The sequence below is a fragment of the Salmo salar genome, chromosome ssa15 (genome assembly GCF_905237065.1).
Source record: "Salmo salar chromosome ssa15, Ssal_v3.1, whole genome shotgun sequence".
NCBI classification, from domain to species: Eukaryota; Metazoa; Chordata; class Actinopteri; order Salmoniformes; family Salmonidae; genus Salmo; species Salmo salar.
The window spans coordinates 29,519,573-29,540,503 of NC_059456.1; the positions used below are offsets into that span (position 1 = coordinate 29,519,573).

The 20,931-nt window shown below is 42.0% G+C and overlaps 1 protein-coding gene across 3 annotated transcripts; it reads left to right on the plus strand.

Annotated features, from left to right (window-relative positions):
* The first annotated feature begins 3,847 nt into the window (after nt 1-3,847).
* On the plus strand, nt 3,848-15,429 carry LOC106571211 (solute carrier family 35 member F6). 3 transcript variants are annotated; one of them, XM_014143994.2, is made up of 6 exons: nt 3,848-4,136; nt 6,783-6,855; nt 7,053-7,224; nt 8,765-8,980; nt 14,096-14,206; nt 14,520-15,429. In XM_014143994.2, the coding sequence occupies exons 1-6, from the start codon at nt 4,060-4,062 to the stop codon at nt 14,996-14,998; spliced, it is 1,128 nt and encodes a 375-aa protein (XP_013999469.1). In that variant the 5' UTR covers nt 3,848-4,059; the 3' UTR covers nt 14,999-15,429. The 3 variants fall into 3 exon arrangements, with proteins under 3 accessions (XP_013999469.1, XP_013999470.1, XP_013999471.1); XM_014143995.2 differs by lacking the exon at nt 3,848-4,136 and adding an exon at nt 4,315-4,558; XM_014143996.2 differs by lacking the exon at nt 3,848-4,136 and adding an exon at nt 4,317-4,633.
* The last annotated feature ends 5,502 nt before the right edge of the window (nt 15,430-20,931 follow it).

A 20,931-nucleotide genomic window follows, 5' to 3' on the forward strand; every position in this document is an offset into this window, starting at 1 on the left:
GGTTACAGGCACTCTCAGCCGCCAAATCCAACGCGTAGTCTGGCACACTACGGGAATCCTGACATAGTTGGAGCAGCTTATGAGCCACCTCTCTCCTGGACAACGGAGAATCGAACACTTTCCGTACCTCCGCCACGAACTCCTCCAATCTGAGGCAAACGGTGGATTGTTGCTCCCACACCGCCGTAGCCCAAGCAAGAGCCCTCCCAGACTTCAGCGTTATCACATACGCTATCCTCGAGCAATCCGAGGGAAATTAAGAGGGCTGCAGCTCAAAGATGAGAGAACACTGGGAGAGAAACGCTGCTGGTAGCGGGATAATTCACAGTCTGGGGGGTTACTGTAGTGGTGGGCTGCCTCACAGTCAATCCACGGAATTGCTCCAGCAATGTGTTGAAGGCATGGTCTTAGCGTTCCGTCAAGATCTGGAATCCTCCATAAGACGTTGAAGTAACTACTTGTGTCTTCCAATGGTGGCTCCCTGGAAGGAGACAGCGTTGCAGAGCTGGTCCGAGTCTGCTGGGTCAGTCATGGCCAGTTCGTACTATCACGACTCAGGATATGACCCAGATGCAGACACGGGAGGAGAATAGTACAGTTTTCAGATGATTTAGTAGAAACACGGGGCAGGCAAAGGGCAGGTCGAGGGCAGGCAGAGGTTCGTGATCAGGTCAGAGTCAGGCAGGTACAGGATGGTAGGCAGGCTCGGGGTCAGGGCAGGCAGAATGGTCAGAAATGGGAAAAACCTGGAAACAGAACTAGAGAAACAGGAAGGTGGGAAAGGACACTGGTAAGACCTGACAAGACAAGACGAACTGGCAACAGACAAACAGAGAACACAGGTATAAATACACAGGGGATAATGGGAAGATGGCCGACACCTGGAGGGGGGTGGAGACAAGCACAAAGACAGGTGAAACAGATCAGGGTGTGACAATACTAGGCATTCTATATTATACTACAATATCAGTCTAACTGAATATGGATGTTGTGTTGGTTGAATGTTCCAGGCAGGTTCCAGAATGTGTTCTTGTGTTGGGTAATGGCAGCTGGTTTAGCAGGCTTTGGTGCTGTGGCGATGTTCTTCACCACCCACTGCTTCGACCTCTTGTAGAAGATTTGTATGTACTGCAAGTCTCCTGGAAATACATGAAGACTGATCATGAGGATGTGTAACCATACACTAAAACATGTTCATCTGTAAACAAAATAGGGTACAGTACTGGTATTTGTTTTGTTACATTCATAGTCAATGTTGGGGCATTGAGATGGGCTGTTAGCAAAGATGTGAAGAGTTTGAGGGGGGCTTGACTTGTAGACAGTTTAGGGTATTGGTGATTTTGTTTGCTCGAGAGGGTATTGTGATTTCATAAATACCTTTGGCTGTCCTGGCTTGTTTCAAAGTCAGATGATGTTGAGCTTGAGCTTATTCCAGGCTGAAAGCTTTCATTCACTGAGTCTACAGGCTCTGTACTACTAACGTTGGCATCAAGGTCATCATCAGCAGCAGCAGGAGTAGTCTGTAGGACACACAGTAGTCAGTGATTAGACAACATTTTACTACTTTGTCCCCATCAATACAAACTCAAACAAGGTACTATATCCCCCCCCCCCCCCATCTCATGTCAATAGATCATTCATACTCAACTTTAGACACAATACCACCCCCAACCAACACCAGTCAGTCAGTCACCCACACCATCCCCTCCTTACTAACAGCTAATTTTCTCCAATTGTGAATTCAAGCCTTGCATGAACAATCAATTAAGCCTCCATAATACAGAGAAAACTACAGTAGAAGTTGTAGTCTACTTGTAAACACACCAACTATGACAACAAGACATGGAGCATGTTTATGCCTAGCTCCAATATATTTATTTGCTCATCATGGAGTCATGGAAAGATTTAGTAGATTTTAGAAGGTGACATACAATAGTTCCTGGTGCTGAGCTTGATGTTGATGCCTCTGCAAATGTTGATGGGATCGGACTCTAAATAGAACACATAACGTTAGTTACGTTAGCTTCAGCGGTAGTACGTTAGCTTGCAAAGTTACAAATCACATTGCCAGATAGCAGCTGGCTTACATTGATATGCTTTGGAATGTCTAGCCAACGTATTATGAAACCTATCTAGCTAGATTTTAGTTTAGATAAACAAATGTAGTTCGCTAGTTAGCTAGCTAGGTAATGTTAGCTTATTTTCTGCTGCGCTGATGTTAGCTGATCAGATGCCTTCCTCTTTAAAGTGAAGGGGAAAATCGATGGAATAGCATAATTCTTCAACGTTCGACAACATGGCAACCCCATCAGTTGAAACTTTAGTTTTGTTTCGAAATCCTCTGGCTGAAAGTGCTGGCTATAAACACAGACATTTAGCTATTTCTCATATCAATTGGATACACCTCCACAGAGCGGTCCTCCACATCCTGAAATAACTATGAATTCTGCTTATTGTGGTTTGCTTACAATAAGGAAATGTAGCTGGCCCGTTCCTACTGGTGAGATGCAGAAACGCTTGCATTTTTGTGTAGTGGAAATATTCTAAATTTGTATGACATATATGATATGCTAATAACATATTAATGAACATAACACACTACCGTTCAAAAGTTTGAGGTCACTTTGAAATGTCCTCGTTTTTGAAAGAAAAACACATATTTTGTCCATTTAAAATCAAATTGATCAGAAATACAGTGTAGACATTGTTAATGTTGTAAATGACTATTGTAGCTGGAAACGGATGATTTTTTAACGGAGTATCTACATAGGCGTACAGAGGTCCATTATCAGCAACCATCACTAATGTGTTCCAATGGCACGTTGTGTTAGCTAATCCAAGTTTATCATTTTAAAAGGCTAATTGATCATTAGAAAACCCTTTTGCAATTATGTTAGCAAAGTTGAAAACTGTTGTCCTGATTAAAGAAGCAATAAAACTGGCCTTCTTTAGACTAGTTGAGTATCTGGAGCATCAGCATTTGTGGGTTTGATTGCAGGCTCAAAATGGCCAGAAACAAAGACCTTTCTTCTGAAACTCGTCAGTCTATTCTTGTTTTGAGAAATTAAGGCTACTCCATGCAAGAAATTGCCAACAAACTGAAGATCTCGTACAACGCTGTGTACTTCTCCCTTCACAGGACAGAGCAAACTTGCCCTAACCAGAATAGAACGAGTGGGAGGCCCTGGTGCACAACTGAGCAAGAGGAGAAGTACATTAGAGTGTCTTGTTTGAGAAACAGATGCCTCACAAGTCCTCAACTGGCAGCTTAATTAAATAGTACCCGCAAAACACCAGTCTCAATGTCAACAGTGAAGAGGCGACTCCGGGATGCTGGCCATCTAGGCAGAGTTCCTCTGTCCAGTGTCTGTGTTCTTTTGCCCATCTGAATCTTTTCTTTTTATTGGCCGGTCTGAGATATGGCTTTTTCTGTGCAACTCATCCTAGTGAAATAGAGCAGTGAAATATGTAACTTGTTTTGCATATCTAAGCATACCTCTTAAACTGTCTGCATCCTACTGACTCGTATTTTTTTAAGAAACTAAATATGCTTCTCTGCATCTCTGCTAAAAATCTGGGTAAAATATTTAAAGGAATGTGAATCTTATTCAATACATTTAGTTATTGCTTGCTTTTCTTAAGTCTATCAACCTTGCCAGCTAAGATAGTTAGACAAGCTAGCTACTAAAATGGGTTATTATCTCTCTCTCTTTATATATATAGCCTGCAATCAAACCCACAAATGCTGATATATATATATATATATATCACCTATGAATACAAACTGTTCCCTGATACATTACAATCGTATGTGTCTAAAGGTCGTTTTTCGAGAACAAAAAATACAGTCCGTCGGCCTGAATGACAAGAAGAAGCAACCCGTCGGTCTTTGACAAAACCACAACAGGAAACTATCCTTGAACTGCTTGTGCGTACTCGGTCAGCTGACACACTCGAAGTCATGTGATTTAATTCCTGTAGGCAGAGAGAGTGAACACAAGTCCCTGCGTTTGAAACAAAGTATATAGTAGTTGTATTTTCTATCCCGGCACGTCCAACATGACTTGGACAAAGTATCAACTATTTCTTGCGGGTCTTATGCTCACAACCGGCTCTATCAACACGCTATCGGCAAAGTAAGTGAACGCTTCATTCATGTTGTAAATTGATTTCACGGTCTACGATGTAGCCAATGACATAGGCCAGTGGTGAGCATCTGGTTGATCGCAAAGCCATTCCTATTCGTTCAACAAACACTTATGTAAAAAAAAAAAAAAAACAACAACGATAAAGCCATGGGTCCCTATTTGTGTTATTCGTTTCGCGGTAGGTGCGCTTGATTCAGCAGTCTTAGCGCCGGGAAGGCAAAGTGTTCCCATTTTGAACCATTTATATGTCTGAAAATAGAACTTTGCCTACCCAGTAGGCCCAGAGAGCAAATGAAGTGGACCTATAGTTCTACCGCTGGCCAACCCGATAGTTTAGATCACGGTGCCTGCCTTTTCCTCGAGCGATAGACTGTAAAAGGAATGCTCGAACGTACAGCAAAGATGATCATGTGAGATTTGAAACCTTTTTAAAACCGTGACTAGTGAAATACTCTACAAATACAGCAAAGAGCTGCTGTTTATGAGTAAGTTCATGTTTAAGTTGTCGATCAGAACTGTCACTTTTTTCAACAGTTTTACTAGTCATAAAATGCGCGTTACCAGCACTGCAGCTGTAATGAATGAGTATAGCAGTGTATTGATAAGCTTGCGTTATTGTTTGTGGCTTGTGTATTTGTTAATATCGAGGAATATTTCACTTTCTCTGGTTATAGGAGTAACAACATGAATTGCAGGGGGCAGAAGTAATGCAGTGCGATTTAAGTTTCACCATCTGCTGGAAGACTGTCCCCTTTTCTCAGCCTATGGCGGGAGAGAGGAGGCACTGTGAGTCGGGTGAGAGGCAGCCTCAGAGCTGCTCCCTCCTCATACTGACCATCAGATGCAGACCATCAGTCCAATAAAAATACAATTATTATGCTCATTCAGCTGTGTCTCAAAAGTAATGCAAGAAATTATGTATTACCAATGTTCTCATATACCTACAATTCTGAAATATAATTTCAAAATGGTCTGAGAAGAACATTGGCACGGAAATTGAAGCTTAGCCAATATGCAGTGATACTCTATTGGGCCTATAGCCTACTGCACAAACCTCATTGTTACAGAACTGTTTTTAATCGGATAATGTTGCACAGGCTTACATTTAAGTCATGTTAAAAATAAATCGGAGCAGTAGATCTCTGCTTGCGTTTTGACTCAGAAAGTGATCTTGACTCAAAAGGTTGGTGACCACTGTCCTAGACATCAAGATTTGGGCTACAATGTTTATTGCACTGTTGAATCCTTGTGAACTGAATTATTGTGGCTCAATCTCTTTGTATATTTTACAGTAGGCTAAATTAGGTGAGGCTACTTGACATTTTATTGTGCTTTTGGGAAAAGGCTAGATTTCCATGATGCCATTGTTGTAGGCCTAAATGCCTGTTTTTAAATTGCTTTGGTCAGCAATGAGCCAATCTGTCTGTAAACAATGACTGGTTGAGAATTAGAATCTGTATGTTTGCTTACTAGCTTAGCGTAGGTGTAGCCTAAATGCAATGTATGACAAAATTTAAAATGGTGAAATTGCTAGACATTAGACAAGTGCCAGACACAGGGAGGGAAACCTTTCACGTGCTCTTGCGTCACTGTTGATTAATACATGCATTTTGATGACATGAAGCGCGAGGACAATGCTGTCTCTGCAAATCACATTTGCTTTGTTGCCACAAAAGAAGCAGACTTCTCTAAACTACAGCTTGGCGTCTCAACTTCTCTTGCTGTCATGCAAAATGTGATATAGACTGGGCCTATAGGTCGTAGTTGTGCTACCGTGGGCTCTTTTATGTCATGTGGAAATGGCACTTTATCAACGTGGTCTAGTCTGGCAAGTCCCATCAGTATGTCTCAAATCACAACTGTACTGGAATACTGTATAAAATACATGGTTGCTCTTGCTCAGTGCAATGAGACAATGTAGCAAATAGAGAGATCACGTTTCATCTGCTTTCTTTGGGCTTCTTTCCAGAGCAGACACCAGAAACCAAACACTTCACTGTCTGTGCTTCACTGAGGAGAATGTTATCTTGAGCTGAGAACAGTTTCCTCTTGTTGATTAAAAACGTAGATGTCAGTAGCCCTTTGAGATGATTTAACCAACTGTATATGTTATTGGATTTGGCAATGTGTGAATGTAAAACTTCCTCAGATCAACAGCTAAATTCAGTCAATCAAACAGTTACTCAACTGGGTACAGTGGTGATATGGAGCTCAGACTGCTACTGTGAGGAAAGGGCCACATCATCACTTTGTGAGGCGCTGTGACCACAGCCCTTAGTCTATATTCAATCAGCAAGGAGAGCTCACATGCTGGTCATGCGTCTACTGATCAGGCCTATTGGACTATAAAAGTCAGCGGGTGTTCAGGTAGCTAGGCACAGACGACTAAGTCACTCATTAACCCCTATGTCACCGTGTCATACTTTGAGCATTTGATTGAGTCTGCCTGGAGTGCCAGATGGGTGTGGTTTGAACTTTTGGGACTATATTGTTGGTTCCATTGCGCAAAGAAAGCTCAATCAAACGCAAGTATTTGAACGGAGACAGATTGGTCTCATGAACAGATTGGTTTCTGACTCTGTTAGTGTGACATTCTTGAGCAAACTTAATAAACTTTCTCTTGTTCTCCCCCAGATGGGCTGACATGTTCTCCGCAAAGGGTTGCAAAGACTCCCCTGAACACACATTCTCCCACCCGTTTGTACAGGTACAGTCTCCCTTCCCCTCATAAAAAAACACAGAATATAACTATATAAGCTAGACCTAAATTAATTACTTGATGTTTATCAACCGTGTTGATAGGAAGGTTCCTAAATGCTGTCATTGTCTCTTCTGTCTCAACTGTGTGTTTCTGGCTCATTCCCCCCTTCCCCCACATCGCTCTGTCTCTCCCTCTCGCTCTAGGCCGTAGGGATGTTCCTGGGGGAGCTCAGTTGTCTGGCCGTCTTCCACATGCTGCTTTGTCACGACAGACGAAGACCAGAGCCAAAGATGAACACGGGCCAGAGCTTCAACCCCCTCCTCTTCCTCCCCCCTGCCCTCTGTGACATGACCGCTACCTCCATCATGTATGTTGGTACGTTATCCCAACATCCTAGATATTTATCTTAATTTTGTGTTGCAGTGGGCTCCAGAGTTTTCTCGAAATGTGTCGCTCGCTACTTTCGACACCATTTAATTCCCTCGCACTTTACATAATATTTTCATAATTTGACAATTCACACCAAAAAGGGCTTCCAAGTTTGATTCTTCTAAAATATTCTTCAAAGCTGCAAGAAAGTCTAAATGATCTAGAAAATATTATGGTCAGAGGCACAATTTTAAACTGTATTCCCCTTTAAGTTCTTGTGAAGTGTCTGCCATTTGTTTTAAGGAACTGGAACACAATAACGGAGAAGTCTCGATTTCTGGGTCATCAAGGGGAAAGTTGGTGCTGACTGTCTGTTGACCTGGGATCAATTAGTATTTGCTTTCTTTTGTTGAGCCAATTGAATAGTTAAAAAAATGCAACCCCCACCCATCTGCCACTCCAGGCAGGCAATTTTTATATACATACATACATACATACATACATACATACATACATACATACATACATACATACATACATACATACATACATACATACATACATAGCCTACCTGGTGAAAATATATATTTTTTTGAATATATATGTATGTGTGTGTGTGTGTGTGTGTGTGTGTGTGTGTGTTTTTTTTTTGTTGGGTTTAAAAATAAAAATAAATCATTTCACCTTTATTTAACCAGGTAGGCTAGTTGAGAACAAGTTCTCATTTGCAACTGCGACCTGGCCAAGATAAAGCAAAGCAGTTCGACACATACAAAAACAGAGTTACACATGGAATAAACAAAAATACAGTCAATAATACAGTAGAAATAGTCTATATACAGTATGTGCAAATGAGGTAGGATTAGGGAGGTAAGGCAATAAATAGGCCATGGTGGCGAAGTAATTACAATATAGCAATTAAACACTGGAATGGTAGATGTGCAGAAGATGAATGTGCAAGTAGAGATACAGGTCGCAGTGGTGGGTAGTATATGGGGCTTTGGTGACAAAACGGATGGCACTGTGATAGACTGCATCTAGTTTATTGAGTAGGGTATTGGAGGCTATTTTGTAAATGACATCGCCGAAGTCGAGGATCGGTAGGATGGTCAGTTTTACGTGGGTATGTTTGGCAGCATGAGTGAAGGAGGCTTTGTTTGTGAAATAGGCAGCCGATTCTAGATTTAACTTTGGATTGGAGATGTTTGATGTGAGTCTGGAAGGAGAGTTTAGTCTAGCAAGACAGCAAGGTATTTGTAGTTGTCCACATATTCTAAGTCAGAAGTGTGTGTGTGTGTGTGTGTGTGTGTGTGTGTGTGTGTGTGTGTGTGTGTGTGTGTGTGTGTATTTGAACCTTTTTTATTTAACTAGGCAAGTCAGTTTAGAACAAATGCTTATTTACAATGACAGCCTACACCAGCCAAACCCAGACAACGCTGGGCCAATCACGTCCGGTTGTGATACAGCCTGGAACAAGAAATAAACCAAATCCTATTTGAACCAAAGTCTGTCTGTTGCCCTCTGTGACTCTATCCTCTCTCCCCAGCCCTGAACATGACGAGTGCCTCCAGCTTCCAGATGCTGCGTGGGGCGGTGATCATCTTCACGGGCCTGCTGTCGGTGGCCTTCCTGGGGCGCCGCCTGGTGGCCAGTCAGTGGACGGGCATCTTTGTCACTATTCTGGGCCTGGTGATGGTGGGCCTGGCTGACTTCATAAGCGGAAACAAGGACGACTCACATAAACTCAGCGACGTCGTCACTGGTAAGGGAGAAAGAATGGTGGGTTGGAAGGGAATACTTCCTGTGTCAAAGGTAGGCCTGGGTTAGAACACATTGTTAAGAGGGTAGGCCTGGGTTAGAACACATTGTTAAGATGGTAGGACTGAGTTAGAACACATCGTTAAGATGGTAGGACTGAGTTATAACACATTGTTAAGAGGATAATGAGTAGGCACTTAGTGGCAAAGGTAGGGTCCTGATTGAAAATAATCTTTCCCTTCTTCCACACTTGAATTATTCACGGATCTAACTCATATATGTGAACGCAAGCTTTCCAAAACTGTAAGTATTGTTGTCCATTAGTTTACTCCAATAAGGGGAGGGGTAGTAGGGTTAGGGGAAGAAAAAAAAAATGTGGAAAGTATGTATGTATGTATGTATGTATGTGTGTGTGTGTGTATATATATATATATATATCACACACACACACACTACCATTCAAAAGTTTGAGGTCACTTAGAAATGTCCTTGTTTTTGAAAGAAAAGCTAAATTTTTTTGTCCATTTTAAAATCAAATTGATCAGAAATACAGTGTAGACATGGCTAATGTTGTAAATGACTATTGTAGCTGGAAACTGATTTTTAATGGAATATCTACGTAGGCGTACAGAGGTCCATTATCAGCAACAACCATCACTAATGTGTTTCAATGGCACGTTGTTAGCTAATCCAAGTTTATCATTTTAAAAGGCTAATTGATCATTAGAAAACCCTTTGCAATTATGCTAGCACAGCAGAAAACTCTTCTGATTTTAAATAAGCAATAAAACGTGCCTTCTTTTGACTAGTTGAGGAGCATCAGCATTTATGTGTTCGATTACAGACTCAAACTGGCCAGAAACAAAGGACTTTCTTCTGAAACTCGTTTGTCTTTTCTTGTTCTGGGAAATGAAGGCTATTCTATGAGAGAAATTGCCAAGAAACCTGAAGATCTCGTACAACGCTGTGTACTTCTCCCTTCACAGAACAGCACAAACTGTCTCTTACCAGAATAGTTAGAGGTGTGGGAGGCCCTGGTGCACAACTGAGCAAGAGGACAAGTACTTTAGTGTCTAGTTTGAGAAACAGACACCTCACAAGTCCTCAACTGGCAGCTTCATTAATTAGTACCAGCAAAACACCAGTTTCAACGTCAACAGTGAAGAGGCGACTCCGAGATGCTGGCCTTCTAGGCAGAGTTGCAAAGGAAAAAGCTATATCTCAGACTGGCCAATAAAAATAAAATATTAAGATGGGAAAAAGAACACAGACACTGGACAGAGAAAGATTGGAAAAAAGTGTTATGGACAGACAAATCTAAGTTTGAGGCGTTCGGATCACAAAGAAGAACATTCGTGAGATGCAGAAAAAATGAAAAGATGCTAGAGGAGTGCTTGATGCCATCTGTCAAGCATGGTGGAGGCAATGTGATGGTCTGGGGCTGCTTTGGTGGTGGTAAAGTGGGAGATTTGTACAGGGTAAAAGGGATCTTGAAGAAGGAAGGCTATCACTCCATTTTGCCTACGCCATGCCATACCCTGTGGACAGCGGGTAATTGGAGCCAATTTCGTCCTACAACAAGACAATGACCCAAAGCACAGCTCCAAACTATGCAAGAACTATTTAGGGAAGAAGCAGTCAGCTGGTATTCTGTCTATAATGGAGTGGCCAGCACAGTCACCGGATCTCAACCCTATTGAGCTGTTGTGGGAGCAGCTTGACCGTATGGGACGTAAGAAGTGCCCATCAAGCCAATCCAACTTGTGGGAGGTGCTTCAGGAAGCATAGGGTGAAATCTCTTCAGAATACCTCAACAAATTGACAACTAGAATGCCAAAGGTCTGCAAGGCTGTAATTGCTGCAAAGTTTGAAGGACACAATTTATTACTTCAATTAAAAATCATTATTTATAACCTTGTCAACGTCTTGACTATATTTCCTATTCGTTTTGCAACTAATTTCATGTAAACTCAGCAAAAAAAGAAATGTCCCTTTTTCAGGACCCTGTCTTTCAAAGATAATTGGTAAAAATCCAAATAACTTCACAGATCTTCATTGTGAAAGGTTTAAACACTGTTTTCCATGCTTGTTCAATGAACCATCAACAATTAACGAACATGCACCTGTGGAACGGTCGTTAAGACACTAACAACTTACAGACGATAGGCAATTAAGGGTCCCGTTATGAAAACTTAGGACACTAAAGAGGCCTTTCTACTGACTCTGAAAAACACAAAAAGAAAGATGCCCAGGGTCCCTGCTCATCTGTGTGAACGTGCCTTAGGCATGCTGCAAGGAGGCATGAGGTCTGCAGATGTTGCCAGGGCAATAAATTGCAACGTCTGTACTGTGAGACGCCTAAGACCGCGCTACAGGAAGACAGGACGGACAGCTGATCGTCCTCGCAGTGGCAGACCACGTGTAACAACACCTGCACAGGATCGGTACATCTGAACATCACACCTGCGGGACAGGTACAGGATGGCAACAACAACTGCCCGAGTTACACCAGGAATGCACAATCCCTCCATCAGTGCTCAGACTGTCCACAATAGGCTGAAAGAGGCTGGACTGAGGGCTTGTAGGCCTGTTGTAAGGAGGTCCTCACCAGACGCCACCGGAAACAACGTCGCTTATGGTTACAAACCCACCGTCACTGGACCAGACAGGACTGGTAAAAAGTGCTCTTCACTGACGAGTCCGGTTTTGTCTCACCAGGGGTGATGGTCGGATTCGTGTTTATCGTCGAAGGAATGAGCATTACACCGAGGCCTGTACTCTGGAGCGGGATCGATTTGGAGGTGGAGGGTCCGTCATGGTCTGGGGCGGTGTGTCACAGCAACATCGGACTGAGCTTGTTGTCATTTCAGGCAATCTCAACGCTGTGCGTTACAGGGAAGACATCCTCCTCCCTCATGTGGTACCCTTCCTGTAGGCTCATCCTGACATGACCCTCCAGCATGACAATGCCACCAGCCATACTGCTTGTTCTGTGTGTGATTTCCAGCAAGACAGGAATGTCAGTGTTCTGACATGGCCAGCGAAGAGCTCGGATCTCAATCCCATTGAGCACGTCTGGGACCTGTTGGTTCGGAGGGTGAGGACTAGGGCCATTTCCCCCCCAGAAATGTCTGGGAACTTGCAGGTGCCTTGGTGGAAGAGTGGGGTAACATCTCACAGCAAGAACTGGCAAATCTGGTGCAGTCCATGAGGAGGAGATGCACTGCAGTACTTAGTATCTGGTGTGGCCTCCAGCTGCATTGACTGTTACTTTTGATTTTGACCCTCCCTTTGTTCAGGGACACATTATTCAATTTCTGTTAGTCACATGTCTGTGGAACTTGTTCAGTTTATGTCTGTTGTTGAATCTTATGTTCATACAAATATTTACACATGTTAAGTTTGCTGAAAATAAATGCAGTTGACATTGAGAGGACGTTTCTTTTTTTCCCTGAGTTTGTGTGTATGAATGTAGGATTGGAAATGATGCAGACAGTTACATTGATAGAAGCCACAATCTACAGTTGAAGTCAGAAGTTTACATACACTTAGGTTGGAGTCATTAAAACTAATTTTTCAACCACTCCACAAATTTCTTGTTAACAAACTATAGTTTTGGCAAGTCGGTTAGGACATCTACCTTGTGCATGACACAAGTAATTTTTCCAACAATTGTTTACAGACTTATAATTCACTGTATCACAATTCCAGTGGGTCAGAAGTTTACATTTTCTAAGTTGACTGTGCCTTTAAACAGTTTGGAAAATGTTCTGTAATTATGTCATGGCTTTAGAGGGTTTTGATAGGCCAATTGACATAATTTGAGTAAATTGGAGATGTACCTGTGGATGTATTTCAAGGCCTACCTTCAAACTCAGTGCCTCAGTGACCACATGGGAAAATCTAAAGAAATCAGCCAAGACCTCAGAAAAATATTGTAGACCTCCACCAGTCTGGTTCATCCTTGGGAGCAATTTCCATACGCCTGACGGTACCACGTTCATCTGTACAAACAATACAATAGTACGCAAGTATAAACACCATGGGACCACGCAGCTGTCGTACCGCTCAGGAAGGAGACGCGTTCTGTCTCCTTGAGATGAACGTACTTTGGTGTGAAAAGTGCAAATCAATCCCAGAACAACAGCAAAGGACCTTGTGAAGATGCTGGAGGAAACAGATACAGAAGTATCTATATCCACAGTAAAATGAGTCCTGTATTGACATAACCTGAAAGGCTCCTCAGCAAGAAAGAAGCCACTGTCCATAATGACCATTGTTATGTTTGGAGGAAAAAGGGGGAGGCTTGCAAGTACACCATCCCAACCATGAAGCACGGGGGTGGCAGCATCAGGTTGTGGGGGTGCTCTGCTGCAGGAGGGACTGGTGCACTTCACAAAATAGATGGCTACATGAGGAAGGAGAATTATGTGGATATATTGAAGCAACATCTCAAGCCATCAGTCAGGAAGTTAAAGCTTGGTCGCAAATGGGTCTTCCAAATGGACAATGACCCCAAGCATACTTCCAAAGTTGTGGCAAATGGCTTAAGGACAGCGAAGTCAAGGTATTTTAGTGGCCATCACAAAGCCCTGACCTCAATCCTATAGAACATTTGTGGGCAGAGCTGAAAAAGCGTGTGCGAGCAAGGAGACCTACAAACCTGCCTCAGTTACACACCATCTCTGTCAGGAGGAATGGGCCAAAATTCACCCAACTTAATGTGGGAAGCTTGTGGAAGGCTACCCGACACGTTTGACCCAAGTTAAACAATTTTAATGGCAATGCTACCAAATACTAATTGAGTGTATGAGTTTAAATGTATTTGGCTTAGGTGTATGTAAACTTCCTGTATCTGTAATATTAAAACTGATCTACAACCTAATAAATAGGTGTTGTCTGATCAGTGATTACCCGAAGGAAAGTTGGAAGGATATAATTGAATGGTGTTCAATTCAAACAGGGCCCATGATTGAGTTGGAGGTCAATATTTACTTTTTACTATTTACATTTTGCTTCTCCAGAGACTGGTTTTCCCTCAGCAGCAACATCTTGCCAAAACAAATATCCAATGAGGAACTACCATGTAAAGGCCTTACCCATCTCTTCTGACCCCCAGGTGACCTTCTGATCATAATGGCCCAGGTCATTGCTGCTGTCCAGATGGTTCTGGAGGAGAAGTTTGTCTACAAGCACGACGTTCATCCTTTACGGGCAGTAGGCACTGAAGGTACAGTGAACATATACGTTTCTGGGTGTATGCATTGGGTTAATGTATAACTCTATCTACAGAATGAAGCAGTGGTGATTGTACAGCTTTGAGAGTGAAGCTTACAGTTAAGATATGCAAGCGTAGCAACCAGATTTTTACATGTCTAAGTAGTACTTAGTAACCTGTTTGACATTTCTCTTTTGTTTCTAGGAAATAATCATAATGTCTGTGTTGTCACCTTTAGCGCCGTATCAAAGACAATGTTTGTAGCTCGTTAGTAATTCATCCAGACTCCATTCATTTCCAGCCTTCTTCTCCTCCATCTCTCTAGGGTTCTTTGGCTTCTTCATCCTCTCGCTGCTCCTCATCCCCTTTTTCTACATCCCGGTGGGGAGCTTTAGCAACAACCCCCGACACGTCCTCGAGGACGCGCTGGACGCCTTCTGCCAGATTGGCCACAACCCCATGATCGTCCTGGCGTTGCTCGGCAACACAGTGTCCATCGCCTTCTTCAACTTCGCCGGCATCTCCGTCACCAAGGAAATCAGCGCCACCACGCGCATGGTCCTGGACAGTCTGCGCACCGTGGTCATCTGGGTGGTCAGTCTAGCTCTGGGCTGGGAGCAGTTCCATGGTTTACAGGTTCTGGGTTTCATTGTGTTGTTGGTTGGTGCAGCGCTGTATAATGGGCTTCATCGCCCCCTGCTGGCCAAGATTCCGTGCTGCGCCAACATGGTGGAGGAAGAGGAGGGCAATCCGGTAGAGAGGGCAAGACTGCTGGATGAGGGAAGGGTGCAGGAGGAGACCTAACTGACATGATGAACTCGCAACATGCTGAAAGTGGTGGTGGTGGTGATGGTGGGGGGAGCGGGGGTCTGACATCGATGTGACAACCTCGCCATACTCCTGACCACACCGGGTGTGTGTGACATGAAGACAACACATTTCTCAGATTACTGTACAAGACCCAGTCTTTAAAACCATGTTCACTCCTGGTAGTACATTTCAGGTGACATGTTTATAGGATCTTGGAATAGCCTTCTTTATGGCTTGTTGCAGCATCAGTTAAATATGTGTGTTAATGGTGGCAGGCATTTTATAAATCACCCAAAAGTTAAGCATAACACCGTTTTGATAGAGTGCCATACTGTGGTCATTGATAGATACAATCACGACGGAAATTGTTGGCACACTTTATAAAGATGAGCAAAAACAACTAAAATAAATCATACCAATACTGAGCTATATTGTTTTCTATTTTTGGTGGGAAATTATATTTTATACTAATACAATTGCTCAGATAAAAGGATTTTGTTTAACAAGTCATAAAAAAAAAGCGGGAACGTTGATTTAAAAATGTAAAGCTGAACTTGCACGATGCGGTTTGAATAGAGACCTAAGTTAATACAAGTCCATGATTTCATACCAGGAGAAGTCATAAAGAGGGTTCAGCACAAATGTCAATGTTCCGTCTTCAGCGGAGACTACATTTGAGCCAACATGTATTTATTTATTTATTTCACCTTTATTTAACCACGTAGGCCAGTTGAGAACAAGTTCTCATTTACAACTGCGACCTGGACAAGATAAACCAAAGCAGTGCGCCAAAACAACAACACAGAGTTACACATAAACAAACGTACAGTCAATAACACAATAGAAAAATCTATGTACAGTGTGTGCTAAATGTAGAAGAGTAGGGAGGTAAGGCAATAAATAGGCCATAGAGGCGAAATTATTACAATTTAGCATTAACACTGGAGTGATCAATGTGCAGATGATGATGTGCAAGTAGAGATACTGGGGTACAAAAGACCATGAGGGTAAGTAAAAATATGGGGATGAAGTAGTTGGGTGTGCCTTTTACAGATTGGCTGTGTACAGGTACAGTGATCGGTAAGCTGCTCTGACAGCTGATGCTTAAAGTTAGAGAGGGAGATACAAGTCTCCAGCTTCAGTGATTTTCCAATTCGTTCCAGTCATTGGCAGCAGAGAACTGGAAAGAAAGGCGGCCAAAGGAAGTGTTGGCTTTGGGGATGACCAGAGAAATATACCTGCTGGAGCGTGTGCTACGGGTGGGTGTTGCTATGGTGACCAGTGGGCTGAGATAAGGCGGGGCTTTACCTAGTGAAGACTTATAGATGACTTGGAGCCAGTGGGTTTGGCGACGAATATGTAGTGAGGGCCAGCCAATGAGAGCATACAGGTCACAGTGGTGGGTAGTATATGGGGCTTTGGTGACAAAACGGATGGCACTGTGATAGACAATCCAATTTGCTGAGTAGAGTGTTGGAGGCTATTTTGTAAATGACATTGCCGAAGTCGAGGATCGATAGGATCGTCAGTTTTACGAGGGTATGTTTGGCAGCATGAGTGAAGGAGGCTTTGTTGTGAAATAGGAAGCCGATTCTAGATTTAATTTTGGATTGGCGATGCTTAATGTGAGTCTGGAAGGAGAGTTTACAGTCTAACCAGACACCTAGGTATTTGTAGTTGTCCACATATTCTATGTCCGAACCATCCAGAGTAGTGATGCTGGTCGGGCGGGAGGGTGCAGGCAGCAATCGGTTAGAGAGCATGCATTTAGTTTTACTAGCATTTAAATGCAGTTGGAGGCCACAGATGGAGTGTTGTATGGCGTTGAAGCTCATTTGGGGGTTTGTTAGCAGTGTCCAAAGAAGGGCCAGATGTATACAGAAGGGTGTTCTCTGCGTAGCGTTGTGTCAGAGAATCACCAGCAGCAAGAGTAACATCATTGATATATACAGAGAAAAGAGTCCGCCCGAGAATTGAACCCTGTGGCACCCCTGTAGAGACTGCCAGAGGTCCAGACAACAGGCCATCTGATTTGACACACTAAACTCTGAGAAGTAGTGGGTCAACCAGGCGAGGCAGTCATTTGAAAAGCAAAGGCTCTTGAGTCTGCCGATAAGAATGTGGTGATTGACAGAGTCGAAAGCCTTGGCCAGGTCGATGAAGACGGCTGCACAGTTCTGCCTTTTATCGATGGCAGTTATGATATCATTTAGGACCTTGAGTGTGGCTGAGGTGCACCCATGACCAGCTTGGAAACCAGATTGCATAGTGGAGAAGGTACGGTGGGATTCGAAATGGTCGGTGATCTGTTTAACTTGGCTTTTGAAGATTTTAGAAAGGCGGGGCAGGATGGATATAGGTATATAAAACAGTTTGGGTCTAGAGTGTCTCCCCCTTCTGAAGAGGGGGTTGACCGCGGCAGCTTTCCAATCTTTGTGGATCTCAGATGATACAAAACAGAGGTTGAATAGGCTAGTAATAGGGGTTGAAACATTTTGGCGGATCATTTTAGAGAGGGTCCAGATTGTCTAGCCCAGCAGATTTGTAGGGATCCAGATTTTGCAGCTCTTTCAGAACATCAGCTGTCTGGATTTGGGTGAAGGAGAAGCGGGGGGTGGGCTTGGGAAAGTTGCTGCAAGGGGTGCTGAGATGTTGGCCAGGGTAGGGGTAGCCAGGTGGAAAGCATGGCTAGCCGTAGAAAAATGCTTATTGAAATTCTCGATTATTGTAGATTTATCGGTGGTGACAGTGTTTCCTAGCATCAGTGTAGTGGGCAAATGGGAGGAGGTGCTCTTATTCTCCATGGACTTTAGTGTTCCAAAACTTTTTGGAACTAGTGCTACAGAAAGCAAATTTCTGTTTGAAAAAGCTAGCCTTAGCCTTCCTAACTGACTGAGTATATTGGTTCCTGACTTCCCTGAAAAGTTGCAGCGTTTACCGCAATCGGAAATTACCTTTACATTTCTATAGTGGAATCTGTAACGCTTCAGTTTTACAGCATGAATAGAGCCTTTAGATGAGATATTATAACATGGAACTTGCGAGCTATTGGTTTCATGCTTTTTTTAAATGGTTTTCCATTATTGCTCTGTACATTTTACCAACGACCACAGTTAGCTGAAATGTTCCCCAACGGATACTTGTTGAAGAATGACTGACATTGTGAGAATGCCAATATCAATGCACTACCTCAAGTTTGATTTGGGATCTATGATTCAATAATTCCTGCATGATTGCAATAGTTTTGGCTATATTCATATATTCATTGACTGGCTCATTATCACATGTAAATGTTGTAAAAAGCACGTGCTTCTTGGTATATCTTTTTCTATCATTGAGTAGCGTTTGTGAATATTGCTGGCGCTATCACTAAGGCTTTGACATAGATTAAATAGGTTAGTTGAGCAGCCTACCACTGTCTCTGTAGGTGAAAGGGAACGGTTTTCGGTACAAAGAATATTAATGTTTAGGCTTTTTTTGAGACCTATGCTTCACCTTTTGATTAGGACATAGATTTGTTTGTGATTTGCAGTGTCATGTGAAATGTTGACTGGATGCAACGAACTTGGCTCAAAAAAAGGGGAATGGAGAGGGTTTTCAGTGAAATGCTTTTTATAATAATGAAATAAAATGTTTTTGTGTGGAGAATGTGCTAGATTATAGAGTTTAAATGGGTATTATTTTTACGTTATGACCAAAAATCATCAGTATAGTAGCATTTGTGCACTAAAGGTTATTCATGATACAATTGTGGCAAAAATCCGGCATCATAACTTGGCATTCCGCTTTAATGTCCTTTGAACTTCCACTTGTAATATACCGAGGTAAAGTTGGTTTTATATTCAACAGACATTCACCAAAAGCCATTTAAAAATGTAAAAATCAATAACTAATTCACCGTTTGTCACAATCATAAAACTAGATATGATTTATTCAATAAATGTCTAGCATACTTTTACAGCCTTTGTTTTGAGTAAACATTCCAGTTTTGATTTGATAGAGGGCATGTAGTCAAAGTTCTAATGAGTCTGTTATACCCTATTAGAAGGGGCCTGGCAGAAAATTCTGCATCTTCAGTCATATTAAATTACAGGAAAAAACTACGTGATGAAGGGGTCAAGCTTGACTAACAGAGAAGACCGGTGGATGGACCAAGAGGACCAACGTGGAGGTAAGGAAAACTAAGAGTGAACCATAACGTGTGTATATATGTGTGTGTGTGTGTGTGTATGTATGTGTGTATATATATATATATATATATATATGAGGGTACATGTTTGGTTTTTGGGCTAAATGTATACATTATGATTTGCCTCTGAACTGTATGTGAACCCATCTGCGATCAACTGGCACTAACCATTAAAAACTAGGACTTCAACCAGGCTGTCCCTATGCTATTTGCTCTCTTTCTCTCTTAAACTGCTAGCACAAAGCCTATGTGAAAATTTGTTTTTTTCACAAAAGATCATGAAAAAATATATAATGATTTATACTGCCTTAAATGGCATTTTATAGATTTTATGTATTTCTATAAAATCAAAACTGGAATTTGTTCTCAAAACAAAGGTTGTAAAAGTATGATAGACATTTATAGAATGAATCATACCTAGTTCGATGTCTCTGTGACAAACGGTGAATTAGTTATTGATTTATACCTCTTTAAATGGCATTTTATTGATTTTATGTATTTCTATAAAATCAACTGGAATTTGTCCTCAAAACAAAGGTTGTAAAAGTATGCTAGACATTTATAGAATAAATCATACCTAGGTTTATGTTTGTGACAACAGTGAATTACAGTTGAAGTCAGAAGTTTACATACACTTAGATTGGAGTCATTAAAACTCATTAGCTCTTTCAACCAGGGAAGAGTAGGGGAAATCAAGGAGAGCAGCATTTAAAGTGTCCAAGTCCAATTGTCCTGAAAGAACTAGGTGTTTCAACACACACTTAATTTCTAATGGATCAAAGCCTTCAAGAATGATGTGCATTATATCCTGTGGTGTTTGCTGTATAAGATTAAAAACAGGGAATTCAACTAACTTGCTCTTTCTGTTTATACCATGTGTTGTTTTAAGTCTGTTTCTTAAGAATTAAGTGCTGGCCTTTTCAATTTCACAGCATTGTCGAATATGTCTGTCCAATGTCCTTTGCACAAAAACATCCTCATTAAATTACATCTGCATATTGTCAAAAGGACATTCACAATGTCTACATTCGCTGAATGCAAATCCCACCCACTCTTTAAATCCACACAGCTCATGTTGAGCTAAAGTGTCTCTGTAGAGAGAAACAAATGCACCATATACATTTGAAGTCAGAAGTTTACATACACTTAGGTTGGAGTTATTAAAACTTGTTTTTCAACCAATCCACAAATTTCTTGTTAACAAACTATAGTTCTGGCAAGTCGGTTAGGACACCTACTTTGTGCATGACAAGAGTAATTTTTCCAACAATTGTTTACAGACTTATAATTCACTGTATCACAATTCCAGTGGGTCAGAAGTGTACATATACTAAGTTGACTGTGCCTTTAAACAGCTTGGAAAATTCCAGAAAATTATGTCATGGCTTTAGAAGGTTCTGATAGGCTAATTGACATAATTTGAGCCAATTGGAGGTGTACCTGTGGATGTATTTCAAGGCCTACCTTCAAACTCAGTGCCTCTTTGCTTGACATCATGGGGAAATCAAAATAAATCAGCCAAGACCTCAGAAAAATATTGTAGACCTCCACAAGTCTGGTTCATCCTTGGGAGCAATTTCCAAATGCCTGAAGGTACCATGTTCATCTGTACAAACAATAGTACGCAAGTATAAACCCCATGGGACCACGCAGCCGTCGTACCGCTCAGGAAGGAGACGCGTTCTGTCTCCTTGAGATGAACGTACTTTGGTGCGAAAAGTGCAAATCAATCCCAGAA

Coding starts and splice junctions, on each gene's coding strand:
- LOC106571211 (XM_014143994.2), top strand. CDS start 4,060: ATGACTTGGACAAAGTATCAACTATTTCTTGCGGGTCTTATGCTCACA. Junction 4,137..6,782: donor ATCAACACGCTATCGGCAAA/GTAAGTGAACGC, acceptor GTTCTCCCCCAG/ATGGGCTGACATGTTCTCCG. Junction 14,207..14,519: donor ACGGGCAGTAGGCACTGAAG/GTACAGTGAACA, acceptor CCATCTCTCTAG/GGTTCTTTGGCTTCTTCATC.